Source organism: Hevea brasiliensis, chromosome 17 (assembly GCF_030052815.1).
Source record: "Hevea brasiliensis isolate MT/VB/25A 57/8 chromosome 17, ASM3005281v1, whole genome shotgun sequence".
Taxonomy (NCBI): Eukaryota; Viridiplantae; Streptophyta; class Magnoliopsida; order Malpighiales; family Euphorbiaceae; genus Hevea; species Hevea brasiliensis.
Genome location: NC_079509.1, coordinates 57,892,930 through 57,911,760, shown reverse-complemented (window position 1 = coordinate 57,911,760; position 18,831 = coordinate 57,892,930). Strand labels below are relative to the sequence as shown.

At 27.5% G+C, this 18,831-nt stretch overlaps 1 protein-coding gene and 1 pseudogene across 1 annotated transcript; one reads left to right on the top strand and one right to left on the bottom strand.

Moving 5' to 3' along the window:
* Positions 1–8,886: 8,886 nt before the first annotated feature.
* LOC110651020 (beta-glucosidase 44) lies at positions 8,887–13,449 on the top strand. The gene is made up of 11 exons (XM_021806205.2): positions 8,887–9,216; positions 9,594–9,652; positions 11,085–11,160; positions 11,305–11,376; positions 11,490–11,577; positions 11,712–11,964; positions 12,049–12,164; positions 12,303–12,520; positions 12,627–12,658; positions 12,751–12,853; positions 13,061–13,449. Exons 1-11 carry the CDS (start codon positions 8,988–8,990, stop codon positions 13,336–13,338), a joined length of 1,524 nt encoding a protein of 507 aa, XP_021661897.2. The 5' UTR covers positions 8,887–8,987; the 3' UTR covers positions 13,339–13,449.
* A 472-nt stretch (positions 13,450–13,921) lies between these two features.
* Positions 13,922–18,685, bottom strand: LOC131175398 (exonuclease 1-like; annotated as a pseudogene).
* Positions 18,686–18,831: the final 146 nt, after the last annotated feature.

Genomic DNA, 18,831 nt, shown 5'->3' with positions numbered 1-18,831 from the left:
TTGTTGGCTTTTATTGTTTTATTTTTTAAAATTTTGTGGGTTTAATGTTTGAAGGCTGTTGTTTATGTTTTTTTTTATTATTATTTTATATTAGCTTTACAAGTTTAATTAAAGAAAAAATTAATTAAAAGACTTAATTAAACTCAAAAGTGAAAAAAAAAATAATGTTTAAAGTTTAAATTAGACTAAAAATATAAAAATTTAATTAAATCTTTTTTTTAAATTATGAAAATAATTTCAAAACAAATATCTTCAAACAAAAAATGGGGGATTCATTGTTTCCCTACTCCCAATAGAAAAATCAAAATAGGCAGCTTGACTTGAGAGCAGCATGATGAGTGGCTAAGCAAGCTTTTGGCTAAGATGGACCACCTCCTAATCGTTGGCTTCATGCCTACTCCAAGCCCTATTTGTCTACCACTTCATGGAGCCTTGGATTTGCTTTTATTTTATTTTATTTTATTTTTTAATTGTCTCCAATATGATTGAACCTCAATTGAAAATTATGCTTGTTAAATAATCAGTTCTTTTTTATATAATTAGCATATAAGTTATAATTGTTTAATAAATTTTTATATGATTTGGTTTAGACCAATAATTTCACACTCTAAAGTAGTTAATTAGAGTTGAGATATGAGACATGTTTTATTCTCAATTTCTATATATTATTTTACTATCAAATTCTCAATTTTTTTTTAAATTATCAAATTTATGAAAAGTTTACAATTTTATATATTTTTTAAATTTTTATTGAAGTATTGAATCTCTTATATCTATTTATTTTTTATTTAATTTATTTTTAAATTGCTAAATACAAGATTTGACCTCTAATCTTTATTGAAAATGCCACTTGATACCCTACTTTAAGTTATAACACTCTAATTTTATAAAAGTGTAACTATTTAATCATCAACCCTTCATCTTTAATTTGATCTTGATCTCATTTGACACGTAACTTTATAAAAAACATAATTATTTAACTCTTGTGATTGATTACTTGCATGCACTTTGATGTAGACATTAATATTTCTTTTTTTTTTACAGTAAAGTGAAACACATGCACACACAGAGTATAAGAGTTACTGTATCAACACTCGCATCCAAGCAATTACTGACTGGGAGGAGCCTTAGCACATGCCTATAAACCCATACACACGCACGTCCACAATCGATGTGGGAGCCCGAAAGCTTTGTCCAAGGCACGCCTACATGGGACCTCAACCAGACCACACCGATTCACCCACAAACAGCAACAAGATCTTTTGATATTTTTTGACATTAAAATGAAATACACGCACACACGAGAGCATAAGAGTTATTATAGCAACACTCACATCTAAGCAATTACTGACTGGGAGGGGCCTTAGCATATGCCTATAAACTCACATACACGTTCACAACCAATGTAGACATTAATGTTAACTTGTATTAATTTTATTGAATAATATGAACATTAAAATTACCATGGTTAATAGCAGTACATTAAAGACTTTTTCTCTTTTGATGAAATCTGACAAAATAGGATGTCAAATAACTTTTTTATTGAATAAATTGTGTGAAAAAAATCAATAATGGTATTGGGGTCAACAAGGGACAGGATTTCTGCTCTTTATTATTATCTTTGGAGAAGAAAAATAATAAATCATGACTTTTTGTTCCCTTACTTGCGTCCAAGCCAAAGACTTTACATCAAAAGAGGAAAAAAGAAAAATTATTAATTATACTCATATGAAATTTTTTCTTTATAAATTTTTTCAAAAATTAAGATTTATTTACCTCTCAAAATTATATATATATATATATATATCAGAATTTTTTTTATGCTACACTTATTATATAAAAAATATTATATTTTATAATTATAATAATTAATATTTTTTATACTAAGTATTTTTTTTAAAATATTTTCATCTAAATTTTCATGATTAAATTATTAAAAATATTAGATATATCTAATTAATATTTATTTAATTGCTTTTTATTTATTATTTTTAAATTTTTTAATAATTCATTTAATTATAAAAATTTAAAAATTATATATCTTAAAATTAATAAAATAATTTAAAATTATATTTATAAAATATAATTAATTTAATTTCATTTTTTTTTACTTTCTATATATCACATACATATAATTTTGATTTTTTTTTTCTTTACACTACCTTTATATACTTTTCTGATTAAACTTATTACTAATAAAGATAATATTTGAATATATTATATTTCTTTAATATATTAAGAAGATATAAAAAATATGATATTTTAAAATAATAAAAATAATTATATAATTTAACCAACTTAAATTATTTTATATTTTTAGTAAATATTTTTATTATATTATTATATTTTGTATCCTTTTTATTATAAAATTTTTATTAAAAAAATTGAGAATTAAAAATTTTAAACTCTGTTTTTCATTTCTCAAAAATTAAAAATTTATTTTTTTAGTTTTTAAATTTTAGAAAACTACTTATAAATTTGTGTTCTCTCTCCTACTATATGAATAATCTAGACTATTTATAAAAAAAAAAAAAAAATTAGTATAATTATAAAAGAAAATTCTTATATTCCATCAATTTTTCATAAAAAAAAATCAAATCATTAAACACCAAACAGTAAATTATCCATAATTATAGACATCAAAATCAAGTATTATCATATTTTAATATTGGTAGTTTTATATATATATATATATATATATATATATATTTTGTAATTTTTTTAATTAAAGCGTTTTTCAATCACAGAACCCTGAAATTTTTAATTTCAATAAATTATTGCAAAATTAAAAATTAAGAAGTGCAATAAAAAATAATAAAATGTATAAAATCTCTTTAAAAAATGGAAATTAAAAAAAAAAAAAAAAGGTAAAAGCTGTGTGCTGAGAGATATGAGAGAATCCCACTTAAAAACAATAACCATAAAATGAAAACCATTATATATGGTTTTTGAAAACTCGATTCGTTTCTTTAAAACAGTTATGGAAAAGGATAAAAAAGAAACGGCAACAATTTTAGTCGTTTCATTTTTTTCTTTTCAAAATAAAACAGAAAATAAAAAATAACAATATTCCCCAACATAACCTTAGTCTACATAAAAAGTAATTAATAAAACTAAAATATCGATCAATTAATAATAAATTTAAAATATTATTTTATTTCATTTATTAAAATAATAAAATATAATTAAAATTATTTATGTCACACGTAAAAGTATGAGCAATTTCTTAAAAATGAAAGTATATTAATTAATAATATCATAATTAAAATGAACTGATTTTAATTTTTAAATGAAAGTATATTTTTCTGTTTTATTTTTCTTTTCATATATATATATATATATATATATATATATATATATATGGTAATTTCTTGGGATATAAATGTAGGTTTATGCTAATAATTATTTTGTTAATTTATTTTATGGATATATTTTTTAATAATTTTTGTAACATTAAATTTATATGTTCTATTATAATTGGTCAATTTAATTTTAAATATATATATATTAACAATTTAAATACTAAAACTTAAAAATTAAAATTCATATATATATATATAAGCAAGTAGATATTCTCAAATCACTATCACGTGGCACTTTATATGAAAAGTGAATTTAAATTTTTCATGTTACTATACGCGTCACTCTCTATAAAGAGTGAGTATTTTCTCTAATACAAATTATTTAATTCTCTTTTTTTTTTAATTTATCCTTTAATGATAATATTATTTACATTATTACTTTAATTTTTATATTTTAAATGATTATTTTAAAAAATAATTGCTTATCCAAATTCAAGAATTTTGTGATTAAATGAGTTATTTAAACATTTATTATATTGCTTTTTTATAATTTCATTTTACAATTAATTTGTACTTAAATTTTATATTTTATTTTCAGTTAATAAAAATATTTTTTGTATTAAAAAAATTATTATAATATATTTCCTATTGATGAACATTATATCATTTTTACCATTTCAAACATGCATTCACTTTTAGAAGAGAGTTTTGCATCATTATTATAATATTATCTTCTAAAATATCTCTTTTTATTAAACATATTTACACATAATTAGTGTATAATTTACAATGTATTATTTAAATAATTTCATATTGTTAAACTTAAAAATATTATTTCACTATTTATTCAACTCTTAAAATTTTTTAATCAACTTTAAGTGTTTCAAACTAAAAAATAATAATAAAATGTATTATTTGATAATGCAATATTTAAAATGAATTGATTTATTTTTTTAATGAAAGTTTTTTTATTTTATTTTACCTTTTATTTATAATATTTTCTTATAATTATTTAGGGTATTAATGTAAGTTTATGCCTATAATTATTTCTTTTAACATTTTATTTATTCCTAATTCATTTTATAGATATACCTTAATTGAATAGGCATTAAACTCAATGTGAGCTAATGATAATTATGTTAAATTAAATAAAAAATAGCTCAAGATCTGCCCAAAAATCAAATATTCTCCTATGCTTTTATCAAATTTCCTTACTTATAATTACAATTAATAAAAAAAAAATTCTTTATATATTTAGCATAATAAGTTTCCATAATTATATTTAAGTTACAATTAATAAAAATTTCTCTAATATTAATAAGTTAAAATCTCCAACTAAACAGAATCAATGATCCACGTTATATTTTAAATTATCAAAAGTCCATCATAATTGTAAGAAATAAAAACAAAAATAAAATCTCCATCATAATTGTAAGAAATAAAAAAAAAAATAAAATCTCGCTAAAGAAAGACAATACCCTAATATTTGGGAGAGAACATCAAATACATATCTTAAGAAATAAACCAAGATTTATTCTAAAAGAACACATTTTATAATTTTATTAAATATGAAAGATCAACATACATTTTTTTAAATATAATATTTTATTAATAAAATCAGAAAAAATGTAACATATTAGGTTCATTCTAAATTCACACTAACAAGCTTCCTTAATATATCAAATCTCAAACTCAAAATGTAAAGTGAAAATACCTAAAATAATATCAGAAAAAATAACATTACATAATAAACTCGGAGGCTCAGACCAATAAGTAAAATTAGCATGTAAGGTAGCTATCTTAGTAAGAGAGTGAGCAGCGACATTAACTTGTCTCTGAATTCAAGTCAAGATTCAATCAGACCCATGTGATAATAACTGTATACAATAAAAAATAATTTAATCAAACTCAAAGGGATCCTGCTACAAAAAATAAATAACATCGATGACACCCTTTGGAGCCATTTCAATATCTACACAGCTAACATAATAATTACTCAATAAAAAAAGAGTTTCCCAAGAAGCAAAGGACCCAATAATAATAAAAATGAAAATAGAAACACCGAAACTCCCAAAATAAATTACTCATCCGAATCTGGAAGAATAGCACCTCCATTTTATAATTTATTGAAAACAGACCAAAAAAAAATATTATATGATTCTGGGAATCAGCACTATCATAATATCATTTAAATTGCTGACATGATGCATGAAAAAATTATTTTTTTATTAACATAGTCCACAAAAATTTTATTTAAAAAAATAATTAAAAAAAAATCTCTTCAATACCCAAATCCTCGAAATCTCAAATCAATGGCTTTGTCCACCTTTCAACGGCCTCAATTATTTAATTTCTGCATATCCCGCAACTGAAGGTTGGATCTTCTTCTCCTTCTTCATGATATAGGTTTTCTTGAATTTTCTGCAAACTTCTAACTTCCTTTAAAATAAATTATTAAAAAAAATTCTTTTAAATTAAAAAGTTTAAATTCTTCCATTTCAAACAAGGATAATGTTAGAAAATTGAATCAATGGTAGCAAACAAATTTTGTTTTACTTATTAAGGAAAGAAAATATAAACAATAAATTATTTACTAAAAAAATAATAAGTCATTAAATTTTCACTATAACTTTAAATATATAATTATAAAAATATATTATTCAGTCATTATGTTTAATTTCTGTTAAACTCTTTAGTCTCTTTATCAAATTTTCTTTTAGTTAATAAATTTTAATGTCAGATAAATTATTATTTAATTTTTTTATTTTAGTAAAATTAATTAATTTATCTCTATATTTTGAAAAATATACTACTATTTAGTCTTATTATAACAAAACTAATTAATTAGTTCTTATATTTTAAAAAACACATTCTTAAAAAACAAATAAAATTTTTGCTATTATAAACTAAATCTAAATTTGTATATTTTAAAAATTATTTAAATATTTTCAGTTAATGTCATGGATATTATATTTGTATTTTCTCTATTGAGAAATAATTTTTTTATATTATTGTCTTAATTATTTAGAGATATAAGGGAAATTATTAACCTTTTTACGCATATAATTTTTACTATTTTTATTAAAAGATGAAAAAAGAAAGAGAATAAAGGAAAGAAATATATGATGTAGAAAAGAAGAAATATAGAGTGAGAAATAAAGAAAAAGAGTCGAGATATTTTGAGTATAAAAAATTAATAGAGAAATTAATGAAAAAATTAAACAATTTAATGAAATAAAAATAGAATAACTAAGCATTTAATTCTGTTAAAATATAGTAATTAAATAATAAATTTTATTTTAAAATATAATTATATATATATTCTAAATTTTATTAATTATTTATATAAAATATATATTATATTTTTTTATTAATTCAATTAAAATATATAATTTGATAAATATTTTTAGTTTCAGTTAAATTTTATTTTATTTTTCTTGATATTAATTTAATTTGATTAATATGTCAAATTTAATTAAAAAAATAAATTTAATTGCATGTCTCTGAAATTCTTTCCAAAGAAATAAAATTGTAAACAGCATTAGTGGAGTTGTAGGCAATCTCACGTGGCGATTGAAAGCCCACAAAAAAAGGACAGTTTCATAGATATTTTTTATTAATGTGTTTTGGACAAGCATGCAAGGAAATCTTCGGACCAAATCCACCATTCATGGTCCTCAAAATTTGATGCCTTTTTGACCAAATTATATGTCTATTATTTGATATTTATAATTAAGTTTTATTGTTTCATTTTTTAAAACACCTTTAAATTATAATTATTAAATAATTATTATAAGAAAAAATGATATTTATTAATTTATTTAAAAAAATTATAAAAATTGACAATATTTATTAAATAATTATCGTTATTGTGCACAATTGGAGGGAGAGACATCTTGTTTGTTCTCTCTCTTTAGTTTTCTTAGAGAGAAAAAATTCCTCTCTTTAGTAATAGGTTAAGGACTGTAATTTTTATGCATTTTAATGGAATCTATTTTCAATAAAAAAAAATAATAATAATGGAAGGAGAGTGAGAGGGAGAGATGTATACACTCGATTAGGGATGACAATGATTTGAGTATTATATAATCGTGTTTAGATTGAGTTCGGATTTGAAAAATAATACTCGTGATGAATTTAGAATCAAATTCGGATTTTGCATATTTGGTATTCATTACCCAAACTCATTTATATAAATATTAATTAAATATAAAATATATATTTTTATAATAATATTTATAATATTTTTTATTTTTTATTTTATATAAAATGAAATTTAAATATTTTATGAAATTATTAATTTTTTAAAATATAAATTATTAATCAAAATAATTTTTTATGTAAAATATTAATAAAAATATATAAAATTAAATGGGTTAGAATTTTTTTTGAATAATAATAATCAGATTTGAGATGAATTCGGGTAATTGAAAATAAATTTTAATCGAATTTGAGATGAATTCGAATTTTAATAATAGTGATTGGGTTTAGGTTTGAGTATGGTAATTTTGCGATTATTCTAATAAGATCTATTAGATCCCTCATTTCTTCTTGAAGATCTTTATCAAAATAGTACGTTCAAGTTTCTCGAATGGATCAATCTTTGGATCAATGCTCTCTTTAGAGCTCATCAACTGAACAATACGTAACCTTAGAAATTTCACCCCATTAATTCCTAGTTTCCTATTTCTTTACAATTTACATTAATTAATATTATTTTTATTTTAATTGGAAATTTCAATCTTTTTCAAGCAAATGTCAAGTAGGCGAAGATAATGCTCATAATTACATTTTTTAAAGGAGAATAAACCGTCGTTTTACACCAGATTTAAGGCCAAATCATGCGATTGATTCTTTACCCCTTTTCCTTTTTAAGGAGTGTTTCTTCAGTGAGTTGCCAAACCATCATTTTTCATGCACCTTCACCATTGAATATTTTTCGTAATTTATAAAAATTATCGATTTTTATTAAAAAAATATAAAGTTATATAGTTATTCATTTTATTTATTATTTTATGATAAATTAATGTGTAATGCTTTAATAACTAATTAAAAAACAAATCTATATATCTGATTAAATAATAACTTAAATTTTGCTTGAAAATTATTTATTAATAAATTTTAATATAATAATATTAACATTATATTTTTTTATATGTGAAAATACTTATAAAGAAATGAGAGTTATATAGAGAATGTATAAATTTAAATATAAAATTTTAATTTAATAATTGATAAATTTATTTTCATATGAGTTTAAATTTTTTATAAATATATCTTTTTATTTATAAAGGAGTATAATTTTTTAATATTTTAATTTATACAATAATTTTCTTAGAAAGTGAATAATTTTTGAAAAGATGATAATATTATAATAAATTGTATTTAAAAATATAATATTCTACTTAAAATTATTATTATTATTTAATTTTTTATTTGATATATTAAATTAAATTCATACGTGAGAATTTGCCGGCACATTTATCGGGCATGATGTGGTGCCAACTCACGCTAGATTATTTTCCTTCCTGCTAAGGAGATTTTTCAAGGATAAGATGTAAATAATTTATCCTCATCCTGATTAATAAGTCTATAAATAAGCACAGCTTGCTCTTCCCCTCTGCACTCACTCTTCCGCCATACTGCTACTCTCTTTCTCTCTCTCTCTAATCTTTGTGTTTGAAGATGAGAGGCAGCGGATTGCGATTGCCATTGTTGATATGGGTGGTTAGTTTACTGTGCGCGGAGTATGCAATGGCGGCGACGATACATTTTGATACTGGAGGACTGAGCCGAGAAAGTTTTCCGAAGAATTTCGTATTCGGAACGGCGACGTCGGCTTATCAAGTCGAAGGAATGGCAGATAAGGACGGTCGTGGACCTAGCATTTGGGATGCCTTCGTTAAAATCCCTGGTAAATGATTATAAAATAATTTGTTGGCATTTATTTTTACTTATGCAAAATTTTTATTTTTTGAAATTTAATTAAAATGTTAATTTTTTTACATTTATTTCTGTTTATTTATGTAATATTAAAATATTAAAAATCTGCACGTAATTATGTAATTTTAGTCTAATTTATATTTTTTTAAATATATTTTTTAAATTAAAAAAAATAAATTTCATACTTTTGAATGTGAGAATTAATAAAAAAATAATAATTAAATTAAATTCCTAGAAATTTAAGCGGAAATTTGCTTTTTCATGAGAAAATAACTAAAATAATAATAATGATTATTATTATTATTATTATTTCATGTAACATGACATGTGATTATCACGTGGGGACAGGGATTGTTGCCAATAATGCCACGGGAGAGGTATCAGTGGACCAGTATCACCGCTACAAAGTATGTCCTTATTTTTGTCTTAACTTTTGTCTATGAGTATTTCTTTTATATTTTAATATTTTTACTATTTTACATTTTCATGGTCCATAAACAGGCGATATTTAGTTTTAAAATCCAAATTAGACTGATTTAATTAAAATATAAAATTGGATTAATTGGATCAAAATCAAACAATTCAATTCGGTTTTGGGTTAGAATCCTTTTTTTTTTAAAATTAAAAATATTTTGGAAAAAATCTAGGTAGCTGAATTTGATCAAAGTGATTGAACTAGAGTCCAAGGAGTGAGTGAACTAGAGTCCAAGGGGACCCTGCGATCTTAATTCACCGAATCAAAACTGGTCCAGACTGGGACTGCGACCACCCTACCATGGACATGCCCTTCAATTTTGTGCCCTCTACCATGGACTTATTATTATTTACTTTTTTTTACCAGAATATGAACTCAAGACCCCAAAAGTTTAGAAATTATTGTAATATGGAAAAGAAATGAGAGAAAGGCATTAAATTAATAGCTAACTTATGAGTGTTGGTCTTATAGCATAAGATAATATTTTTTTTTAAAGAAATTTTGTCAATGATGCAATATATGGAACAAGAGCAATCATATATTATCTATACACTTTTGATATATATATATATATATACACACACACACACTGAATTAAGTCTGCTTTCCATCTAAATTTGGGATAGAGAATTTGACGAGTACATAGATTAAAGATTCGAACTATAATCAATAAATGAAGACAAACTTACTTGTTAATTGATTCAATTAAAGGGGTGTTTGGTATGAGATTAATAAGGTAATTATTATCTTGTAATTTTTACTCAATTAATGTTATTTGGATTTAGGTTGACTTTTCCCATATTTATTTATAGAGATTTAGTGTTAACTCTTGATTTTTTAAACTTCTATCATACACATCCTATACCCTTGATTTTCCTGTCAGTCACTGCATAGTAATTTTACCTGTATACCAATATTCAGATTAGTATCGCTACGTACCTGAATAAGGGTGGATGCCCATTGTCCACAAAATGCAGATGCCTAAGTCATATTATTATTAAATTTTAGTATTCTTTGTGACTAAATGCAATAATCTTCTGGCCATTTACGCTTTGTTTACAATGTTGATGTTGGAGATAATAAGGTTTTGAGTCGCTAATTCCCTAATGTTATTATAACTAAAAGGGGAAATATTGCTCTTTAATCCTTAGTTCTGGTGTGGATGGTTTGCCTTCAACCGAACCGGGGAGGTAAACCTAATACAGTGTGCGAAAGCTGATCTGCAATGCCACTTTACTGCAATACCAAAAAAATAAAAAATAGAAAAAGGGAAAAAATATAAATAACCATTGGTTATGTGTGTTGCTAGACAGTAATGAAAAGTGATGGATTATTTATGGGTCACATTTCTTCTAATGTTACAGGAAGATGTAGATATCATGAAAAATTTGAACTTTGATGCATACCGGTTCTCAATTTCTTGGTCCAGAATTTTCCCAGGTAAAAAGTTATTTTTCCTTGATTTCTTTGTTGCCTTTTTTTTCTTCCCTCTCACCCCCACCCCCCCGCTTCCTCCCTCTTTCAAATATATATCTGTAAAATGTTTGCTGGCCTGGTCTAATCTCTGAATCACTGTTGATGTAGATGGCACTGGGAAAGTAAATTGGAAGGGTGTTGCATACTACAATAGATTGATCAACTACATGCTCAAAAGAGGTTGAATTTTGAATGAAAATAAAAGAAAAAAAAATCTGACAGTATTTCAATTTCCATCTCTTGATTTTAACATATATATTGCCAAAGAGTGACATAATTTCATGTTTTTGCAGGGATTACTCCTTATGCAAATCTTTATCACTATGATCTTCCTCTGGCACTTGAGAATAAGTATAAAGGACTATTGAGTCGCCAAGTAGTGTAAGTATTCTATGTTTTCTTGTCAAGTTTTTACCAATAATCTTTTATTTGATGAGTGATTATTTCAATGCTAGCTGTGTCACTGAGCAACCATCTGTAGTTAGATTGAGAGAGAAATGTTTCCAATTCTGCAGGAAAGACTTTGCTGATTATGCAGATTTTTGTTTCAAGACCTTTGGGGATCGAGTAAAGAACTGGATGACATTCAATGAACCTAGAGTTGTGGCTGCACTTGGATATGATAATGGGTTTTTTGCTCCTGGAAGATGCTCCAAAGCATTTGGAAATTGTACAGCTGGCAATTCAGCAACTGAGCCTTATATTGTTGCTCATAATCTCATTTTATCTCATGCAGCTGCAGTTCAAAGATATCGTGAAAAGTATCAAGTTAGCACCTCTTCAGTTGTTTTTAAATTCAATTCCTTCGAATTTGTAATAGATTGTGTTTACTAATAAATGAGTAAATTGCAGGAAAAGCAGAAGGGGAGGATAGGAATTCTCTTAGATTTTGTTTGGTATGAACCTCTTACCAGATCAAAAGCTGACAACTATGCAGCTCAAAGAGCAAGAGACTTTCATGTTGGATGGTAAAAATTCTTTATGCCATAATACTTGAAACCGCATTCTTACTTCTTTTTTGGGGAGCTAAGGACTGCAGTTGCATGCTTTTCTTCAGGATTAAAAGTCACGTGAACTGCAATAACTGTGATTTTGGCCTTGTGCAGGTTTATTCATCCCATTGTTTATGGTGAGTATCCAAGAACGATGCAAGATATTGTGGGTAACAGGCTACCAAAGTTCACTAAAGAAGAGGTTAAAATAGTGAAGGGCTCAATTGATTTTGTGGGTATCAACCAGTATACCAGTTACTACATGTATGATCCGCATCAGCCAAAACCAAAGTACTTGGGCTATCAGCAAGACTGGAATAGTGGATTTGCTTGTAAGAATATTCTGACACCAAGCTCTCCAAAAAGAAAAAAAAAAAGAAAAAACCTTGTGCATATATTCCTTTTATCACTAAGTATGGTTTCTTTTGAACTTTGTAGATCAAAAGAATGGAGTGCCAATCGGTCCAAGGGTAATTTGTTATCATGATATTGATCTTTGACAATTAATGCAAGACTCACATGATTTTGATTTCATACTAATTTATTTATTGAATACTTATAGGCAAATTCTTATTGGCTCTACAATGTACCATGGGGCATGTACAAGGCTTTGATTTACATAAAAGAGCGCTATGGAAACCCTACAGTGATATTATCTGAAAATGGTATCCTTTAGTACCTATTTATCTTCTTTTTAGTTAGATCTACATCAGGTTTTTCATGTAGTTTTCTTTGTCCCACAGCAGTTTGGGATAAAGAAATTTTGCTAAATAAAAGGATTTAGGCAATCCTCCTTTTTTGAGCTAGTTTTGGAGTTGAGTTAGGTCCAGTTCATTTTCTCTACAGTTTCTTTACTCCTAAATCTCATACAGGCATGGATGATCCGGGTATCGTCACACTTCCCAAGGGATTGCATGATACTACTAGGATCAACTTCTACAAGGGCTATTTGACTCAGTTGAAGAAGGCAGTTGATGATGGAGCCAATGTGGTTGGGTATTTTGCTTGGTCATTGCTTGACAACTTTGAATGGAGATTAGGCTATACTTCAAGGTTCGGCATTGTCTATGTTGATTTCACCAACCTAAAGAGGTATCCCAAAATGTCTGCCTACTGGTTCAAGCAACTGCTTACCAAGGAAAAACATTAGCCGGTCACCAGTCGGTATCTTTTGGAATTTCAGTTTGCTTAGAGAATAATAATGGTTTTGTATTGAAGTAATCAATCCTTAATGAATTTGAATTTGACTGTTTGAGACTCCTATGTTGTGTTCAGCTTGTATGTGGTATTAGTTGTTTCAGAGGGCTTACCTAGTCAACAAAATTAAAATTAATTCAGTTATATGATTTAATAAAGCATGTTAGCAATCAAGTGATCTTTCTTTAGTTACTTTTCTTAAGGTACTTATGATTCATGAAATCAACCAAAATATTGGCACGATACTCTCTTCATTACCGATAAACTTATATATACTCGAGCATATACACCCATCCAATTTATAAATAATTTATCATTTCCCCATAAGACCAAGCATAAAAAACAAGACATTTCTTAGCCTTTGATCCTTGATGCTTCATTCTTGTATGTTTCCACTGCTTTTATATGCATATGGTGGCCAACCTATTAGAGTTTTCAACTAAACACCTCTCCAATCTCTAATTTCAAATTTGTTCAGGTTTTCACATTTTAATGTTTCTTTTCCACTCTGTTCCAGCATCTCAAAGAAAAGAGTATCTAGAGAACTAAATGATTATCAGAAATGGATAATAAATTATAATCTGTAGAGAATGAAAGATTACACACGAGAAAAGAAATTCAAGATAGTGTTCTGCTTCTTCTCTGTACTCCTGCTATTACTTCTCTTTGATTTTTCATTTTTAGCTCTACCTTTCCCATCAGAAATCTTTCTAGGCTTAGAATTCACACTTTCCTGAGATTCCTTGGTAACATATAACACATCTGAATTTTCTACCTCAGTAACCCCTGAAGCTTGTTCTTCAATGCTCTCCCTCTGATGCAAGTCAATCTCATTCTCATTTCGTTTTCTTTTCTTGGAAATTTTAGGAGTTGAACACAATATATTAAAATTGTCATCATCTACTGCAAATGCAACTTCTTCAGTACTGCTCTTTATCATAAATGGGTTGTTAGGTATCTTCACTGAAATATCCTCAGGCATCATTTTGTTTTCTGTTCTTTCATGAATTTCTCGTGGCAAAATAAATTTCCGAAGTGTGAGAGCTTCATTTATATACTTCCTTTCAGTTACAACTGGATCCTGCTTGATCACTATTCCTGCAATCATATAAAAATATGCAAATCTGATTTCAGTTTTGACAATCTTGCAAAATGCAAATCTCATCAGTATAATGACCATTTCGCATACCATGGAAGTGAAAAATAGAATCAAGTAAAGAAAGCTAGAAGTCTAAAGCATCTCAGACTAAATCAGGAGTTGCAAATGTACATTTCAGCAGAATTTTGCCCAAAAAATTGCCTCTAACAAAATTTAAGTAATTGCATCTGTTTGCAATAATCCATGGATTGATGAATCAAACAACTAACCTGCAATATCCTTCTCTCCTGTTGTGTGAGAAGAAAGGCCCAGAAAGCAGCTCTTTTCTCTGGATACCACAGTGGATTCAAGTTTCTGGAGATTTTGGATGACAATGGGATCTATATGACATTCAGAACATGGAAAGAAATCAAAGGCTTCCATGTTCATTGGATTCAATTTTCCTTCAGCAACTGCAGTTGCTACTGAAGGAGGAAGTTCTCTGATATCATTCAAAATTAGTTAAGGCAAAAAATTTCACACCACAGACACATACACACCCCAAGTGCAGACTTATTGCTTTACTCAGAACACCCTGATCTGATACCACTAGATTGGCAACATTCATACTATATTTGTAGTATTTAAGGTGCTGATATAAGTGTTTAAAAGCAAAAGTTCATGATCCGTTCATGGAGTGTATGCTGAAACTAGGTGTTAAAGCTCCCTGACACTAGGAGATGCATTCATGGGTAGCTTTGCAATAGATGCTACAGACTTTTAGAAAGAGACTAGCGAACAGAAATAGGATACGGTCCAAGAAAATCAAGCTTCTCATCCAAAGAATCTTGAAGATCTTGTGAAAGAGGTTTCATGTGTTTTAGTTTCTTGATGTTGGCATCATATCTGCATAGAACATTTAAAAACAATAAGTCAGTAAGTAGGTGCACAAACTAACTTGATTTCATAGATTACAAACATAAGATCAGGAATATTATATAACTTAATTTCACAATTTACACACATTCGGGCATGCTGGAAAACAGCAAGAGCTTCTTTGAAAGACTTGCAGTAATCTTCAGGCATTTGATTGAGCTTCTCCAACTTCAGAACTGATAAAACCTGCAAGCACGCCACCCAATATGAATTTGTTGATAAAAAGTTCCATGATCACATGAAATATGAATCTGCAACACCACTTAAAATTTCTATAAAGTACACATGGCATGCAAGAAAAGTTTGTTAGAAGAACACGAGCAGAAGTCTATGCCAGCAGAAGTGTCATTGTCTGATCACATACTAAACTTGACCAACAAGTAGAACTTTCACATCATGTTACTGCCTATTTTGTGTTGTGTTGTAGAGTATCCATATTTCATACTAAACTTTCACATCATCTTTGATTCCCATCAATGCTGAAGAAAGGATCAATCCATTTGAGAATGCTATTGTGCAGAAAGCCATTACCCATTTACACATGCCAAGAAGCCTGGAGCATGTTTTCATAGTTTTATGTACTTTATTCAGAACTTAAAATGTGATCAATGCTACAATTATCTCAAAAATCAGTATACTTACACGGTCCAAGTTTCGATACTTTGAAACGTAGGAATGAGCCCTCACAATCCCAATCCCAGGAACAGATGGAAGGAAATCACAACCAGCTAAGACACACATGCCTGTAAAAATGTGAAAAACATGAGCAATTTTACAATCCAAACTTACACATGCAACAGAGTTATAGGCTTATGGCTCTCTATCTCATCACATATGAAAACCTGATGGTGGATACTTCTCTGTTATCATGGAGTATAAAATCAGAATCCACAATCAAAGTTGGTGAAATAAGGGGATTTCCCAGCAGGAAAGTAGTAGGAATATTATCCTCACAACGTACAGATTCTCTCTTATGGTTTCTTCTTTACTTTCTTAGTTCAATCACTGTTTTGTTTTTATGTGCACTATTTACTTCTGGTTGTAATTGCATTTTTATTTTCAAACTTGTGATAACATACTTATTTTGTCAAAAAATTAGTCATAGAAGACTCACCCGTAAACAACTCCCTATTAAAATATTGGAATGAAGGTTTGCAAGCCACAGCATCAAACACCTTATCTAAAACTATCTCTTCGCCGTTGCCATATCGATCCATCTTAAAAATGGTCTGTTAGCAAACAAAGCAAATCAAGAGAAGACGATACCAATAGTTTTGAAAAATGAGTAAAAAAAATAACATGGAGTGATCAGGAGAACAGTAGACCTCCATCTTGAACTAATCAAAGTTTCGTGGAAGTTCTTACAGCTTGGCAACCATATGCCAATAGATCACTATCCTCTGTTATAACTGCTACTATACCACCCTCTTCTGCTTCAAGACTTGATAAATATGCTAACTGTGCATCAGCTTCATATGGAGCTACCACAAATTCCACATTTTCTGATCTCAATATCTGAAAGATGACAAGGGGACATAAGCTGCGGCAGAAGTACATGACAAACAGTTCTCTGATTTTGCAGGTTATAAATACAGAACTTCTAGAGCTAGAAGTAACAGATAACAAGGGGATGTTACAGCAATTATATACCTGAATCAGTTTACTTGCCATGAGTGGGGTGATACTCACTGCTCTCTACAAATTACAGCAAAATAGTAAATGTTAATTGATAACTGTTGACATTGTTGGAAAAGTAGCCAAAAGCAGAATCAGATTATATTAAAAATTTAAACAGACCAGTTAAAGATTTCAGCAAGAACTTTTTGATGACTAGAGTTTAGTGTAAAACTTGCTTTGCAATTCCCAGAATCAAATCAAATAGGAAATAAAATTTGACCATAAGAAATCAGTAACAGTTGGGAGAATATATGAACTAAGACAAATAATGTAGAAATTCAGGGGTGAAGAGAGATGGTCCAAGTTACCAAAAGTTTCATAGAGTTCAGTTGGTAAAATTGGAAGAAAAAAAAAAAAGAAAGAAGAAAAAGAAGAAGAAATTATAATCCAATCAAACCCGAAAATTAAAATAAATTAATTTGCAAAAATAATAATAATTAAATTCATTTTGCTTATCCCCGAGAAAATTGCTACATAGAACACAAAGCAAGATTTGCTAGTAGACAACTGGACATGACACCCAAAATGTGAAATTCCCATACCTGGAAGAGTTCACTGGCAGCATTAACATTCCCTTCCTTAAGCTTTTCCATGGCCAAATCACGATTAGATTCTCTTCTCCTAATCAAGCCAAAAGAAAAACCCCACAAACAAACCTCAAATCCCATTCCCAAAAATCCAAATGGGTAATCAATAAAAAACATATTACACAATATCACATAAGCAAATTTCCTATGAAAAGTGAAGAATAGTTAAAGATGACGACCTGTGTCTCTCATGTTCAGTTGCAGCTTTACAAGGAATACTTGCACCATCAAAAACAACAACTGGGGTAATCTTGTAGTGTCTAAGAAGATTGATTCTGTGCATGAAGTAGTCTAAATATCGCAGCTTTTTATCGCTATCTAAATCTAGACATATCTCCATACTACATGAATAAGCTGCAACAATTTTCACCAACCCCAAAAAAGAAAAATTCAATTCTCCTTTCACCCAGAAAATATATTAAAAAATGCTGAAAGAATAAGGAATGCTACCTCCTTTGTGAAGCCATGAATACGCATCAATACCCACCTGTAAAATATATAAATTGAATCATATAAGCAATATATATATATATATATATATATATATATATATATATATATATATATATATATATATATATATATATATATACACACACACAAGGGACAGATGATAGATTTATTACTCGTTTTCCAGCGTATTTCTTGATGTGAATGGGTTCAATGTAGGATTTCATGAACTTGAGAAGATCTTTGATACCCATTTGCTGCTAGCTAGCTGCTGCTGCTTCTTCTTCTCTCTTTATTTGTTAGATAATTGGGGTTTTGGTCTATTGAATTCTATAATGCTATTGAGAGAGAGAGAGAGAGAGAGAGAGAGAGAGAGAGAGAGATAGAAAATGGCGGGAAGATTAGCAAATGTCAAAATATGGAGGCAAAGGGAAAATAAAATTGACCACGTGGGAAGCACGTGTGCTTTGGAATTTTCCCTTATGTGAAAGCTCCCGCGCCTTTTTATTTTTTAAACTTTTTTACTTTTTACCCGCGATTTGTTTTTTTCTTTTTTAAATCCATCCAAAGAAAGAAAATCAAAATTAACTCCAATTTGAGAGACTCAATTTACAATGGGGTAAATATATATATATATATATATATAATTATTTGAGATAAAGATCTTGTGCTAAATATAAAATTTTTGATAAATCTCTTCTTATTGAGTTAGCTTTTG

Coding starts and splice junctions, on each gene's coding strand:
- LOC110651020 (XM_021806205.2), top strand. CDS start 8,988: ATGAGAGGCAGCGGATTGCGATTGCCATTGTTGATATGGGTGGTTAGT. Junction 12,165..12,302: donor AGAGACTTTCATGTTGGATG/GTAAAAATTCTT, acceptor GGCCTTGTGCAG/GTTTATTCATCCCATTGTTT. Junction 12,521..12,626: donor CTGGAATAGTGGATTTGCTT/GTAAGAATATTC, acceptor TGAACTTTGTAG/ATCAAAAGAATGGAGTGCCA.